The 15,902-nt window shown below is 47.2% G+C and overlaps 1 protein-coding gene across 1 annotated transcript in view; it reads right to left on the minus strand.

Annotated features, from left to right (window-relative positions):
* DKK2 (dickkopf Wnt signaling pathway inhibitor 2) overlaps positions 1-15,898 on the minus strand; it is a gene marked incomplete at its 5' end in the record, with an annotated part of 97,025 nt that extends 81,127 nt beyond the window's left edge. Inside the window, one exon of the mRNA XM_006151185.3 lies at positions 15,704-15,898. Coding sequence (XP_006151247.1) covers positions 15,704-15,898 — 195 coding nt within the window. The remainder of the gene's footprint in view (positions 1-15,703) is intronic.
* Between the last annotated feature and the right edge of the window lie 4 nt (positions 15,899-15,902).

The following is a 15,902-nucleotide window of genomic DNA, read 5'->3' on the forward strand; positions in this document are numbered from 1 at the left end:
TTGGTCCAGAAAGTATTGCTATGAACTAAACGCACTTCGGCATCGTGGAGGCTGAAGTGCCCACGCACTACCGTTCCGGCCAGTCCCCACCTGCTACCTCTGGTTAGCTATTCCTTTTTATTTGATTAGTCCCTAGGTATTGAAATGTTTCCAGGAGCTGTAGTTTATTTGTTTTGTCGTTTCCTGTTTGCTGTTTCTAGAGGTTGACAATGGGCTCCCCTGAAGATTATGGTCATTTTTAATGCGGAGATGCAGAGACAAGAACACCAGCGTTTGGAGGGTACCGAGCACAGCTCCCTGCAGCTATCACCTCCCCAAACACAACCACGCCAGACTCCAACGGGGGCGAAATATCTCATTCAGTTTGTCAAAGACAAAAACAAACAAAAACAAAACATGATAGTCTCTTGCGTCATACCGAGGCAAAACCATTCTGGATTGGACTGTCGTTGTCATCGGGCCCGGGAGTTCTTTCCCTTTTTTTTAAAGAGGGATTTTTGCCGTAGGGCACGTGCAGCAGCTGCGTGACTCTGAGCGCGGGGCTGAGCTGCCGTGGGGCCATAGACACGCAATGCCAGCGCGGCCTTCGGGTGTGCCACCTCTCGGCCTGCAGCCCTGCCTCCCTCCTGCACCCCCAGGGCCTGCACAGGGCAGAGGCTCACAGGCGTGGAGGGGACCAAGGGAGATCGCAGAAAATGCTGACATTAAGTAGGTGCTTAACGTGCTGGCTGGGTCCACTTCTGGGAGCAGAGGCCAGGCCAGCCAGGGCAGTGCTGGGCACACCTGGAGGGCCCCGTAGCCCCATGCTACCCTCGCCATGGCTGCGGTTTGGAGGGCGGCCTCCCTGCCACTTGACTATTGGCCATCGAGGCATAGTCAGAGCCGGGCTTGCCTTCCTTCCCGGGCAGCGTCACCCCTTGGTCCTCACGGCGGGTCCCACCGCTGCAGCTGTGGCCCGCACTCTGTGGAGTACGGTGCTTAAATCCGATAGCACAGATTTGAAATCAATCATTTGTTCATTGCTTTGGCGCGCTTCCTTGGCTTCTAAGATGTTTTAAATGTGCCTCGGAAGTCCAGACCACCCTCAGTGCTTCTCCCGCGCTCGGCTCTGACTCTCACGGAAGTGGATTTTGCCGGCTCTGAATCACCGGAGGGTGTTTTTGCATGTCTAGGAAGAAGAACGGCTTTATTTTTGGTCTTACTTAAATGTTGTGAGTTCCAGGCCATCAAATGTAGCTGCTCTTCTGTGTTGAAAGCTTGTATTTTCTAACAAGGACACTCCCAGCGCACACTCCCACCCGAGTTGTAATAGGCCCCTGGGACGCCGTGTCATCGAACCTGAGTCGGTCACATGCGCTTCCAACGACGAGAACCCACAGAGGCTGAAATCCAGTCACGATGCACTGCAGCTGCTGTGGCCGGGACCCCCTCGGAAATGTGATTTCAAGAGGATTTTTCTTGTTAAAAAGCTATTTTCTTCTGAAGAGCACTGGGGAGATAGCAGCAAAACAAACAGGCAGGCAGGGACATTTACAAGATTTCCAAAGAGCATTTTTGGAAGCATTGTATTAATTTGAACAATTCCGAAAACATTCTTACTGCGTTAGGAAGTTTAGCCTTTTCTCTGCGATATTAATAGGGCATGTTTGCGTTTTGCTGAAAAATAACTTGACAGACTTTTTTTTGCCTCAGTGCACACGTTTTAACTAACAAGTGGCACGTGAAGAAAGCGTGTGTCCAGCCTGGACTCGCGGGCGGGGCGGCGGGCAGGATTCGTCCCTGCTGGGGTGGCACGTCCTGCCGGCTGGCACTCGTGGGCTACCCTCGAACCCCCATTCTCCCAGAAATAATAAACACGACGCACGGACTCTGACCAAGGTCTCCTCTTGAACGAGACCTAATTACCGAGCGAGGCGAGTTGATGGAATTATTTTTTGAATGTTAAGGCTTCACTAGCCCAGCCAGGGTTTCCTACCTGGACGCAGCTGTAACTGAACCTTCCGAAGTGCTCAGAAACTGCTCCCGTCTCTGACACCGTCACCTCCGCAGGGCCTTTGGTTTATAGACACGCGAAGGCCTCTCGGAGCCCGGTGTGCGGACGGGGTGTGCTTGCCCGTGCGAGCCATCGTTCACGGCTAGAAAGCTACGAGGTAAACACGGAAGCTGCTCTGGCGGCTCCTTTGGGAAGAAAGATCTACGTGACCATCTGAGCGGAATGCGCTGTCTGCAGTGCCGAGTCTGGGAATAGAACACCTGTTCTTTTCTAGAAGGCCATGGCTACGTTCTAACTGGCAGCTCTACCCAGTCTCCCTGCTCGCTCTAGCTCAGCACACGCCGCCTCCACCCCTTGGCACGTCCTCGTCCACTCTTTCTGTCCCTTGCACACGTGCCCACTGCGTCACTGCCGACTCCTGTGCTCCCCCTTGTCATTTCTCTGCACACGTCCAATTCCGTGTGAGCCCACCTCCCCACCGACGTTCCCTCAGCCCTTTGTAAATCACAAAATTAGGATCAGACTTCCTCAGGGAGCAGTGAAGATTTTGCAAAGGGGAAAAAAAAGTAAGCTCTAAGTCCTTCTAAAATATTCAGAGACTTTGTTACCACTGAAATATCCAGCACCGTGTGACTTTTCATGGCTGTTGATGGAGACGGTCTTCCTTACACTGGTCGGCCTGCCTCTCCATCAAGGGGACCAGAGTGGGGTCTGGGAAGAATGGCTAATGACTTGATCGTATTTTCTGTTAATGAGAAGTTACTGGAAGAGAGATTAGTATCTAGCTTGGTTTTCTATTTTTAAAATTATTTATTTAATTCCATTTGCTATTATTATTATTATTATTTTGTTTGACCAGCGAGAGACAGAAAGACAGGGAAAGCGAGAAAACAAGCCACCACCAGGTCCAGGAGTCAAACCAGCACAGTAGGCCATGTGGGAATCCAGCGCCTTTACCCACCATGCCTCCTGCCAGCCCTCTGTCCAGCTTGGTTTTCTTCAGACTTCCTTTATAGCAGAAAGCAGAATGTTCTCATTCTTACTGTAGTCAGAGTTAGCTGGACAAGTGGGAGAGGAGCCCCAAGTGCTCACCTTTAGAATCATTATGAAAAAGGAAAGCTCACTCACTTGTCCAGCGTGAATATTATATTGGGAATGGTCATGAAATGGACCATTGCTGGGATCTTTTAAACCTGATGGTTTCACCCGGGCCAGCTCAGCAGCACATAGCAGCACACTGCTCATGTGTGCTGGGGACAGAGGAGGATGGCAGGCTCATGCCAGCTGCCCTGTTCATGCTAGGTGCCAGGATCTTAGCTGGCTCAGAAGGCAGGGGACCAGGGGCAGGGATTGTGCTAAGTCCTTTGCCTTTCTATTTCCCTCTCTCTCTCTCAAAAAAAAATTAAAAATCAAAAAAATAAGTAACATAAATTAAAGAAAACTCAACTGGATTCCCCAAATACATCATATATTTTTCTTATTGCTATACATACCAAGGACCCAGCAAAAAACATAGCAGAACCTTAAATGCATTTTGCTAAATGAAAGAAGTCAATGTGGAAAGACGGTATACAATTCCAACTAAGTGACATCACGGATCAGGCAGAGCTACAGGGACGGGAACAGGCAAATGGTTACCAGGCATTAGGGGAGGAGGGGAAATAGCGTCCTGACTTAAGTCAGTAAGTAATGATACTACGATGGTGAACACACTTGTCAGAATCTACACACTGTGCAACACAAAGAAGGAGACAATGAACACTGTGGACATGAGTTAACAAGAATGTATCTATTTTGGCTAACAATTTTTGGGGGGGGGCTATAGGGTGCTTGCCCTCGCCAGAAAGAGAGAGACAGAGAGAAAGAAAGAGAGAAATCACCCCCCGGGGGGGATGGCTACACCACAATCCCTTCTCCTCCATTCTCCTCTCAGGATCCTGGGCACACACGCACATGCGCCTGGCGTGAGTTTAAGCCACCGGGTCAGGGACTCGAAACATGGTCAACTACATGGGAGTCCAGCGACACAGCCATTACACCAACTACTGGTCCCCTGACTAACAATTCTAACCATTTACCTAGTTCGTGAAAGTTGTAAATAATAAGAGAAACCGGGGGAGGGGGAGAGGAGGGAGTTTGTGGAAACTCTACTTTTGGCTTAACTTTTCTCTAAACCCAAAACTGCTCTAAAAAGTGAAGTCTAACAATAATAATTATAAACAATAACTTAAAAATAAAAACAGTGGGGACCAGCAGATGGACCTCTCACATGATTGACTGCAGTTCGAGTCCCAGACCCGGAAGCTTGAAACTCACACTGGGCATGTGTATATGCATGCCCAAAATCCCAAAAGGGGAATGCAGGAGAAGAGACTGTGGCGTGGCCATCCCTCCGGGGGGATGATGTCTCTCTGTCTCTCTCGCAAGCACACATGCCCTATAGCAAAAATCTCTAAAAAATAAAGAAAAGAAAAAGAAAAGCACTGGTTCTCTTCACACAGTTTTAGGCCTGATATTCTCTAATGTGTATTCACTGTATTTACCATGCTGAGATCCCTGCACATGTCGTATAACAGGAATGATTACATTGTTTGATGAGAAATATCCGTGCGGCAACATAATAATGTGTTTTCACTGGCTTTAAGAATACTTTCCTGTTTGAAATACATGTTGATAAAATGCATTTCCTCTATTCCACGCCACGTGGCTTCTCACCAATATGTGCTGGCTTTATCATGGCTGTTTCTCTGACTCCATCCGTTCTACACCCAGTAGTCTACAGCGTCACTGTGTAACCCTCAGTGTGGCTTCAGAACCCTACACATGCACTGGTTTCTGTTACTGACACCCCTGTCATGCCTGTCTGAGAGGTAGTGAACACACATGAGCAGTGGGCCAGCAGGTGGCATGGAGGTTAGGGTGGTGACATCCCACATGGCCAACCCCACAGTCTGCATCCCTGACCAGGTGGCTTGAAAATCATGCCAAGGACATGTGCATGGATGCCCAAAGTGCTGAGAGGATTTAGAAGTGATTGTGATATGGCCATTCCTCCTGGGCAGTGATTTTTCACTTCCCCTCTCTCTCTGCCTCTGTCTCTTTCTGGAGAGTGCACATGCCCTATAGCAAAAACTGAAATATATATATGAATAATTTCACATGCCAGGCATGATGGAAAAAAAGGCACTGAAGTCTTATGGAATATTATATACAGGACATTCTAACAGCAGGCAAGAGAGCTGCTGGCAGCCTCTGAGAATGAAAAACAAGGTTTTCATAAGAAATGTGGAAGTCTTACAACTGATACTGAACTTTTTAAGAGAAAACAAAAAAATCAAAATTGGCAAAAGAAGGAAAACTAATATAAGACACCTTCTACTTTCAATCTACACACATATATATGTGTGTGTGTATATATATATATATTTAAAATAGGCATTTTAACAAAACATAAACTGAATTTATGATTCCAGAACCATAAGTTATTCTTGGGTTGATTCTAATTGTCTAATTCAGATGTATTCATCATAAATTCAGGGTGAAAGTAGGATGGAATAGTTTTGCTTTATATAAAATGACAGCTAATGATGTAATCACTAATAAGCAATGTTTTGTATTTTGCAAATAGAAGGAAATGCCGCTATTAGGACAACCATTTCACTGATGAGAAAACTAAAGCACACAGCCATACTGGATCAGAATGCAAATATAATACCTTTCTTCGGAAGGTTTTAAGGCCATGGGACTCCACGCTAGGTGACACATGTAGAAAGGCCAGCAATCTTCCTAATCAGCCAGCCAGCACTGCCCCTCCTCCTGTGCACACCTGTGTTTCTGGCGCAGACCCTCAGGTGGGCTTCTTTCTGATCATGTCATTCAAGTTCCAGGACTGAAGAGTGGGTGAGCACGATGCAGCCAATGACACTTCCTTTCATTAATCCTGTTTAAAACCTCCTGACACAGTTGTCATCAGGACATTATGTTCTTTCGTAATACATTCTGCCATACACAAATTTAGAGCCGAGAAAACTCTACATAGAATCAGTCTCCCACTGGGTTTTTAATCAACTCAAGACACCTCAATGTAACCCTGTCACAGAGCTCCCTAGTGCAGAGTTAATGGGAAGTGTTGCTCGTGACTGTCCCGAAGGCTCGCATTTCCTCATTACTGTCTGTAGAAAACTGGGCAGATCACGAAACATCCCCCAGCCCGGTTCCCTCATGTGGAAAATGAGCAAGGTACGCAGGAGGGTTTCTGCTGTGTCTCCTCGGTCTAACTGCATCCTGTTTTAGTCTATTGTATTGAAACTTTTAGACACTAGAATTTTCTCTTGGTCATTGCTTTAACACTCTTCACCTTGAATAATAGCATGTTTAAAAAGTTATGCTACCCATTAAATATTCAAGCATATTTTTGAAGAGTCCATCAGATTGAAATTAAGTTTTAACTTTGAAAATGATCAAATGATCATTTATAAGTAACAAATAGCAAAAAAACCCTACTTTATAGTACATAATTCAAGCTATAAAAATAAATATAATCTATTGTTTAAAATATATGCACATTCTACTATGTAACATTTTATGAGCAGAAGCCACAGTTATTTGCATGTTCTAGTCAGACGTGAATCCCTGACAATAGCCTTATCGTATAGAAAAAAATCAAAGGCCACTTAAAACCTGAGCATTCAAATACGTAGGGTCAATGAAACAAGACACAGTTGCCATGATAAGAACCTGCACAGACTTCCCTCATCACCAGCGAGTGGTGAAAAGGACCAGCGCATGGGAAGGATTTCCCGCAAGCTTGATTCTTACAGCCTGCAGCAGTCCCAAAGCTTTTCTGGTAGGTTCGAAATCATCAATACTCGCCCGACTCCTGACAATGTGATGCCCGACGTAAACTGCTAATCTTCATAAGAGTTTGTTGTTCTGTTGTTTCTGACAAGATTTTCAAAATGGTTGATGAAAAAATGAAGCTTAGGGGTTTAAACAGCCAAAAATAGACATTTGCTTATGTGGCAAGTAGATTCAAAAGAGGAAAATAAAACCAATAAAGGAGCCATGGAACAGAAACCACAGAGACTGTGGAGAGAGCCTGAGACCTTCCACATCCATAGGGAGACAGTTGTAGAGGAATCGGGGAGGGAAGGAAAGGAGCCGGAGAGAACAGCAGAAATAATGTAACAGGAAAGGAGTAAAGGAATGTGTTAGGCCTAAGCGATACGCAATACCTACAGCATGCAGGGCGTGGTTCCTGGAGAGACGAGTTCGATTTCCAGAGACTTACGCCATGCTGACTGAGCCAAAGCGCAAAGGGCTAGGTTGAACTGAAGTTACAGTGAGTAAATAGAATCCGTCACGGGAATGTGCCTGCAGCATCAGGTGCCTTTCCACGATTGTGTCTACTCTCTCTCCTCCCACCTGGATGACGTTTCTCAGTTACCAGATAGAGACACTTGGGAGTTTGTTTCCAATGTAAGAAAAATTGGATCAGCCAGGGCAACAGGGGCGGGGGGATGCTGTTATGCCCTCCGTCAGCCATGCGGAAGACTCCTGACCCCCTGAGCTGAACCTCACCTGCACATGTGCATGCACCTGTGCTCCTGCGGTCAGATGGCCGCAGCTGGGGGATCCTGGCCAAAGAGACTCTATCAAGGTCCCTATTTTTCCTCTCTCTCATTAAAAAAAGTAAGATAAATAAACTTAAAAAAGAATCATATGCTTTCATGAGATGACTTTTACTCTCAGTATTGTTAAGATCTCCAATTTACCTGAATCCATGGAAAAATAACTCAAAGTGAAAAAGAATAAAGGAAATGAAAGGAATGGGATGAAAAGAATGAACCTTCAATTCATGAGTCCTCTTAGAAGAGAGAGCTGACATTCAGAGAGGGTTGTGTGCCTTCCGGATCCTCAGCAAGACAGCTGGGCCTAGAGGCTGGGCAGAGAGCGTCGAGTTTTGCTTTCCAGGGGTTACCTCCCTTTGGAGAATACCAAACCCATGCTGTGGCAGCAGACTCACGCGGTTGCACAGCGGGTTCTGTGGCTGAACGGCTAACACGCCTTGGAGGCTGGCGCGTTGTGATGACACTGTCAATGCCTGCGGCGCCCTGCCCCTGTGTTCTGTCCACGGTGTCGCCAGTTGCTCAAATATGTGCTGGCTTGTTTTATTTCCTACAGGACTGCAAAGCCTCTCCATCCTTCTTCATGCGCATATTCGACACAGGAGACGCAGTGGCATGCGTGTGCGAGTGCGTGTGTTTGTCCTGTTTTGTTTCACAATCCTCGCCTCAGAGTTGCTGAGTCCCTTCGCTTCCTTTGTGGGCGTCCTGTGCGGTGGTCGCCCCTGCCCTCCGCAGTGGGGAAGATGCAGCGGCCACCTCCGAATCGGCACAGCATCGCCGCCGGAAGTCACCTGCTCCCCCAGGGCTCCTACCTGGTTAGCTCATGGGGGCCTTGCTCTTGTCCAGTTAGCTCAGGATTAGTATTATTATCATTACAGTTGCTGTCGTTATTGTTAGGCCTATTGTACAGTTGTGTTTTTTTGTTGTCGTTTTTTATTCAAATAAAGGACTAAAAAGATGAAGGAACCTTCCCAGGGCTGTGAGGTTACCTAGCAGTGAACCAGAATGGGAAGGGTTGGGGTGCAGAAGAGACGCACTGCTGACGTCATGTCACCTGGCTCCAGAGGGGCAGTGAGGAGAGGCCAAGGTAAGACGATGGCATAGTGCTCGTGTCTCTGGACTCCCACGTGGCAGACCGCGGTTCAAGTCCTGGACCTGATGGCTTGAAAATCACACCAGGTGCAGGTGTGTGTGTGCCCAAGATTCCAGGAGGAGAATGGAGGAGAAGGATTGTGGCATGGCCTTCCCCCCTGGGGGGTGATCTCTCACTTTCCCTCTCACTGCTTCTGTCTCTCTCTCTCCGGCAAGTGCACGAACACTATGGCAAAAAAAAAAAAAAAAAAAAAAAAAAAAAACCAGAACAGAACAAAAAGGTGAGACTGTTCTCCTACGTGACCAGTCTGACCGGGGTGTGAGGGCCGCCAGTGGCCCGAGCTGGAGGCCAGTGCAGAGCAGTGCTGTGGAGGCCCGCGCCCCGCGGAGGCCAGTGCAGAGCAGTGCTGTGGAGGCCTGTGCCCCGCTGTGTCTGTGAGCGCACGGCTGCGCGGAGATTCCAGACGTGGCACGGCGAGTGCAGTGGTGGGCAAGAAAAAAGAGGGTCATCCAGCCGCAGCCCCTTCTGCTTGGGCAACAACACAGCTTAAGAGAAAAGAGCAGAAACGGGGGGTGGGAGGTGTTTCTTGGTAACAGCGAGGTTTCGTGCAGGGAGGCACACGGAGGCAGGGATGGAGAGAAACACAGCCACGGGCCGCCTTCCTGACCGCCCCGTGCGGGCTCACTCAGGGTTCTCGGGGAAGCCGCCGGCAGCAATAGAAGGCCTGTGTTTTGTCACGGCTTTTTATGAAGCTAGGGTTATAACCATGTTATTAGAAAATACAAGAGTAAAAGAATAGTCCACGTCCCCTCCGAAATCCAGAATAAGCTTATTAGACCGTAACAGCGCGACACGGTGGGTAAGTACACAGGTTCTGTGACAGACCGCTGAGGTCGACACCAGCTTTTCCACTTCCTGCTGTGTGACTTTGGACATGCTGCATAACCTCTCTGTGTCTCAGGAAAATTATTATTTTGTAATTTATAGGATATCTCATCATTTATAAAAATAGTGCTCCTAGAAGTTGCTACAAGGATTGCCTAGAAGATCAGAGGGTCCAAGTGTCCATGCAAGCGACGCTCGTGGAGCCATGCCTGGTGCAGGGGTGACACCTCTCCCATAGTTTAAGGAGTGCCATGACTACTTGCAAGCCATGATAAGGAAGGGACATGTCTGAAGACCACGCGACTCCTCCAGTCCCAGGACACAGCATGGAACGCGGAGAGCCGGTATCTCTGGAAAGGGCTGGTCATCCGCTTTGAAGTCTCTCCCTGCAATCGTGACTTTAATGTGCTTAGCCTTTAATGTCCTTCCGTGCTCACTGACCCTTCGTTTTAGGCAGGGTAGGGGCAGTTTAATGTATGATTAATTTCAGCTATTCTGTGTGCCATATTACACAGAATTTGTAATTTGTGTGTCATTACAAATCGGTTACTCCATAACAGAGTCAGCCAATTAAATCAGATACTTCAAAGTATGTATAAACATCTCTGATGTCCTTTAGCCCCTTCCACTTAACAATTGGGAGAGAGAAGTAATGTTTGTGAAAAACGTACTTCTTTGTGGTCTTGCTGATTTTCTTTCCGCCTTTATTGTTCAAAGCCCAGAGACGAGTGTAAACAGGACTGTATCCCAGAGGTACAGCCTGCCGTGTGCTTTGGTGGCTGCGGAGTGTTAGAACAGCAGTTCTGTTTTTAGTACTACATAAACTTATTATGTGAGTAAAAATGTAACAATTTAGACACGATATTCAAATCTCCCTTCCCTAAAGGTTTCTCTGACTCAATGTACCATCATTCCCAAAAGATAATAGTAGTTCACAGGTTGAGCTCTGCAGAAGGCCCTCTTATCAGCTGTGGGATTCGTGGCCGACCTTCCCATTACTGATATGGCCTGAAGTGGACAATGACCCCAAGTTATTAGCTTAGTCTCACTAGGAATCCATTATCTAAAATATTTGGATGGTGACATTTCTTCCTGTGGACAGATGTTTCTATCCAAAAAAAAAAAAAAAACTCAACAAACCCTCCCAAATTTTATATCAATTAAGCTCTCTGAGAGGATGGTTTATATTTGTGCTAACAAAAACAACAATTAGAGAAAAATGCGTCCTTCGGCTTTGGTTCCTGGCAAGAGTGTAGAGAGAAGGAAGAGAAAATTGACCCCTGCTTACCTTAAATCGTAAAACCAATCTTTAAATGCAGTTCATATTTAATCTTTCTATGTAATCGTAAAGCAATGTTATACCATTTTAAAAAAATCAATCTATTGATTTTTCATTTCCTTTTGATTTTTCCTTCCCATTAAACAAAACAAAACAAAACAAACAAACAAATAAAAACGAGTTTGTAAGAGGCTCGGGTAGACATGCATGTCACATCAATCTCTTCTATGGCCAGATAAACAACTAGAAGCAGGTTTAGCTCCTCGTTATGGGCGAATGCAAAGCAACTTGAGCAGACTGTCAGGCAGAAAGACACTTGCAATTCATTTTGATGTTGCTGCAATACCAAAGCACACACACCCACAAAATACTGAGTCTGAAATGGCAAATATATTAAGCATTACAAATTTCCTCTAAAACGTAACATTACTGCGTATTTTAAGCGACTGTAGCGAAGTGTGGATGTTCTCCTAGGGCAGAACATACAAGTACCCTGCTGTGACATCCCCCATCGATCTGCCTTAAGAACTGTCCAGTTGAAACACACTGGGAAGGAAGAGGGCAAGTTCGTATCAGGAGGGAACTGCGCCAGGGTCAGAGTCACAGCTGGAGAGAATTTAAGTAACCTTGTCCTCTTGCACGCTCCAGTCCAGCCCAAAAACCAAATGATGGATGTTCATACTTAGATTATCATTAAAATACTTTTCTTGCTATTCACGAAGTAACCTTCCGCTTATAGTAACGATCAATTCTCTATGACTTACAGAGAGAGAGAATGAACTTCAATGGAAACTGATTCAAAAATCTTCAATGTTTTGGAAAGTTTAACCCTAAGAATGAGTTGCGTCCCCGATTATGTTAGAGTCGGTCGATGTCCAGCGAGGACGACAGGCTCCTTGCTCTCTAAAAGAGGAAAGTTGGGCTGGGGTTTTTAAAAAAACAGTCACAGATAATTTCAGAAAACAAAGAGATCACCTACAGGAAATAGGGCTACAGTTTATTTCTGTGAGCACTTTCATGACTGCTCATGCATTTACATAGATACCACATTTTTATTAAAGAAAATGCAATCTACACGCATTAGTGCTCTCTAACCCACCCTTCAAGCTTCTGTTTCGATCCATTTCAAGGATTCTTTTCTCACAGTATAAGTCCATCCAAACCACTGCCCTTCAAGTGTCCAAGTTGTATTAGCAAATCACGGAATCTGAATTTATCTTAAACCAGTTTCAGGTCCTTTTAGACACATGTGTCAGGATGCTTATCTACATTTAGAACATAATTAGTTGCTTGTTACTGTGTCACTCAGCATCTTTAAAAGAATTTCAAAATGCACTGCATCCAAATTAAATTCATCTGCTAATCTCAAAAAGGCAAAGCCAAGAGTAGAGAATAAGAAAGCAATTGCAAACTACATCCAAAAGGTTTTCACTCGCTCACGGGAAACCGCGAACTGCAAAGGTGGAATGAGTTCTCAACTGCTTGGTTTACTTTCATTGCTTTTGAGCGTGACCCGCCAAAGTGGATACCTCAAACTCCAGAAGTGATGTCCAACAATGTGAACTGAATCAAAACATATTTTATCCTCGGGATATTGAAGAGTCTGTATAAAACTCCTCTGGACTCAGACTTTTGTAATAGAGTCTGCTGGAATGAGCCGTATCAACCTTGGCATACAGAAGTATTTGTATATATCAGTAATAGTCCTGCAACTTAATTTGTCCCACGGACACATACATACATGCATGACTGTTTAAAATTCATTAGCAATAGCTGCAAAGAGTCCAATTTAACATTAATAAGAATAATTTAGTAAAATTGTTTTTGCTAATTCTGTATCAATAATCTAAATATCCTCACTCTCAATTTTCTGTGTTCAGTTCCATCATAACTCACAGCTATTTCTTTGAAAGCAGACCTAAAAATAAGAACTTCAGCATCTTGAACAGCGCGATTTCTCTCTGGACCCTCTAAATCTTCCCTAAAATTTAAGGGCACAGTTTTCTAAGAGTGATGTTATAAAGTGTTCCTTGCCTTTACACTGTCGAATTTCTGTCCACAACAGCGGTCCTTCCCCTATGGGTTAGGCTGCAGTGAGTCAAGGGAGCCCTGTGTTTATTTAGTCTCATTTTCACTTTTGTAGATTAATAAATTATAAAATTTCTTCTGCAATGGCAATATAATTTTATTTTAATGTTCTGTTCTGAAAAATTAAAATAGGCCATGATTTGGTTTTCATTTAGGAAAAAGAAGACAAAACTCTATGTTTCGAATCTGTGCACTTGAAGTTGCCTCTGACAGTCCCTTGTTCCCAGATCCCCGAAAGGCAGGCACTTCATCGTCCATCAATCAAAGAGAAAGGGAAGGGGGGACTGAACTTGGCCACGGAGAACCAGCTGGTTCAAACAGCTGGCCCATTGCTCCCAGTCTTCTCCATTGCATTTTGCTATTGGGGGGATAAAAACTCAGCCCAGCTCTGTCAATGACAGACTTTTTCTCTATAAAACGTAGCGACGGTTTTCCCTCTTGAAATTTTCTCAGTTTCTATTTGTGTTTGAAAATAAGAATCCTAAGACCGTTCTACTTCTAAGGTGAAAGACATTTCTGTTCCTTTCTGCATAACACTACGCGTTTCAGAGCATCCGCTAAACAAGCCACAGGCAGAATGTTCCAGTCAACCCTCTGTCCACCAACTAACCGTCCTGACAGCCACCCCATGCTGGGCTTCGTCTTACCGTCATCTCCGGTACATCACGATTTTCTCAGAAACCGAATGTCCCGCCTTGAGGATCTGGTATTACAGTTAAGTAACTATGATGAAATAGATTCCATAGAATCTAAGAATTCTAATCTTAGGAGCTACGAAGTTATAAGGAGCATAGCAGAAATTCAACTCATAAAACAAATAAATTCTCAATTTGAGGGGACGCTAGTAGACTTGCACACCCTCTTAGCATGACCAAGCAGAAGTTCATATGGGCTAGTGAAGCCAACGCACATAGTCCATGCCTATCGACACACAGATAAAAGAACAAAACAGAAGGGATGAGCTAGGTTTGGGGACACGTGCCTGGGTGTCCTCCACTAGGCTGTGGCTAGCGACAGAGTCCAATAACTGATAGACTGACACAGGGGCGTTAGGTGGTGGGACCCAGTGGAGTGACGGAAAGAAAAACCCTTTATAGAAACTCCCAGATAACTCATGAAATAAAATCGAAAGAAACTTCAAGGTACTGGGTCCTTCCCTCTGTCCTTGGTGGAGCTACTTATAGGGCTCTTAAACTGATAGATTTTGAAGTCTGTAGTAAGAGAAACCGTGTGATCTGGTTGGAGCCTGTTCTCACCCTGGCCCTCTTTCATTAAGGACTCGGTGGAGACTCCTAGGTGCCCTGCTAGTCAAAATGCCAGTGTGTCCCTGGGAGAGGGAGGGAATGAGGGGCGACCACGTCAGCGCCGAGGTCGGAGCACACGTTCAGGGTGCGCAGCGCTGTGTGTACATGGGCACCCTGCATGTTTATGGATGCCGTTCCTTACGTTCCTTGAGACCTTAAGAAAAAACTCCTGCGACTGCAGTCTTTGGAACAGTGGGAGAGGAGAGCTGAAATGCTTGGCATTTCAGAGCCCGGAAGATTTCTGGACGTACAGAACTAGCAAAACGGTGCCTCTCCCGTGAGAGGGCAGTAGGGGACCAAGTTGGGCTGTGTTCTTCCCAGTCGGTCCAGGACTGCCCCTGCTGTCCGCCCCTGCCTGCTACCCACGCTGACAACACGGCGGCGGGCGGGAGCGCTTGCAGAGGCGCAGTAGCCGGCCCTTCCCGGGAAGCAGAGAAAACAGGTCCGTGGGCCTGGGCCCCTGCGGGCTGACACTTCTGCTGTATGGCAAACTGGGCTTTCGGTTTGGGCTTTCCACAAAAGGAGCAGAAGAGGGAGCTGTCGTTTCCAGTACCCACAGAGCCCCCTCTCCTGGCCGCTGCGCGCTGGCCGCAGCTGGTACCAAGTGTGCTGAGTTCGTGTCTCTGCGCCTGTCTAACTGCTTGCACGTGACTGTCAATCAGTTGGTCGGTGTGACACAGACGCGGGGCCCGAGGAAAGTTCCCTCTAGCAAAAACGCCTTGGGTGACCTCGCTACATCCAGGCGCCTGCGACACTGAGATTGTCACCTCATCATTCTGCTTCCTCCTGGTGATTTATTCGCAGGACTACTTGAGTGACACATACGCGGTGTTTCCTGTGACCGCGAGCCACAGGAGGAAATGGTTGAGAGAGAAAACCTGAAAGGGAGCAGGATCCCCGAGATTGCAGACGGAATCGTTGAGCCCCAGGACCTGGCTGCGGCCGGTCCACGCGGACAGGCGCTCTGTCCTGCGCGAAGGGCGCACCTCTAAACCTCTGCTGGCCTCGACGACTCCATCTGCAGAATGGCAAGGCAACAACGCCCAGCGCAGAGCGGTAAAGGTTAAACGAGTGACCTTGTACACGTAAAGCAGCGGTGCTGGACGGGACAGGGCGCGCGCGAGCGGTCCTTCGCGCTACATCGATGTCGCCGCGTGGAAGCGAAGGAGCGCCCTGGCCTCTTCCCCACCGCGGCGCGCCAGATCGCAACGCGCGCCCTCGTCCCAAAGCGCCCTCGTCCCAAAGCGAAGATGAGACCGAAACCCACCCGCCCACCCAGCACTGGGGGACCAGCAGCCGTGCAGACCCCGACCCGGAGCGCGCCGCACCTGGAGCGGCGCTCGGCAAGTGACGGGGCGCAGCGGCCAACCGTGCGCTCGAAGCGCCGGGTCCCTACCTCTCCTGGCTGAGGAGTGCGTTTGGGGGGGTTCCTACCTGCCCCAGGTTTTTGCCCTTCTTACTGCCGCCGAAAGCCAGTCCTTGGTACATGCCGGCAGATCGATTGGCTGGCTGGGCCGGCGTCTCCCCGCCCAAAGACGCCTTGATGGAGTTGAGTTTGGCCCGGGAGCCGCCGAGCTGAGCGCTCTGCACCATCAGCGCCGCGGCCAGCAGCAGCAGGCCGCGGGAAGAGTCC

The sequence above is a fragment of the Tupaia chinensis genome, unplaced genomic scaffold (genome assembly GCF_000334495.1).
Source record: "Tupaia chinensis unplaced genomic scaffold, TupChi_1.0 Scaffold000315_1, whole genome shotgun sequence".
NCBI classification, from domain to species: Eukaryota; Metazoa; Chordata; class Mammalia; order Scandentia; family Tupaiidae; genus Tupaia; species Tupaia belangeri.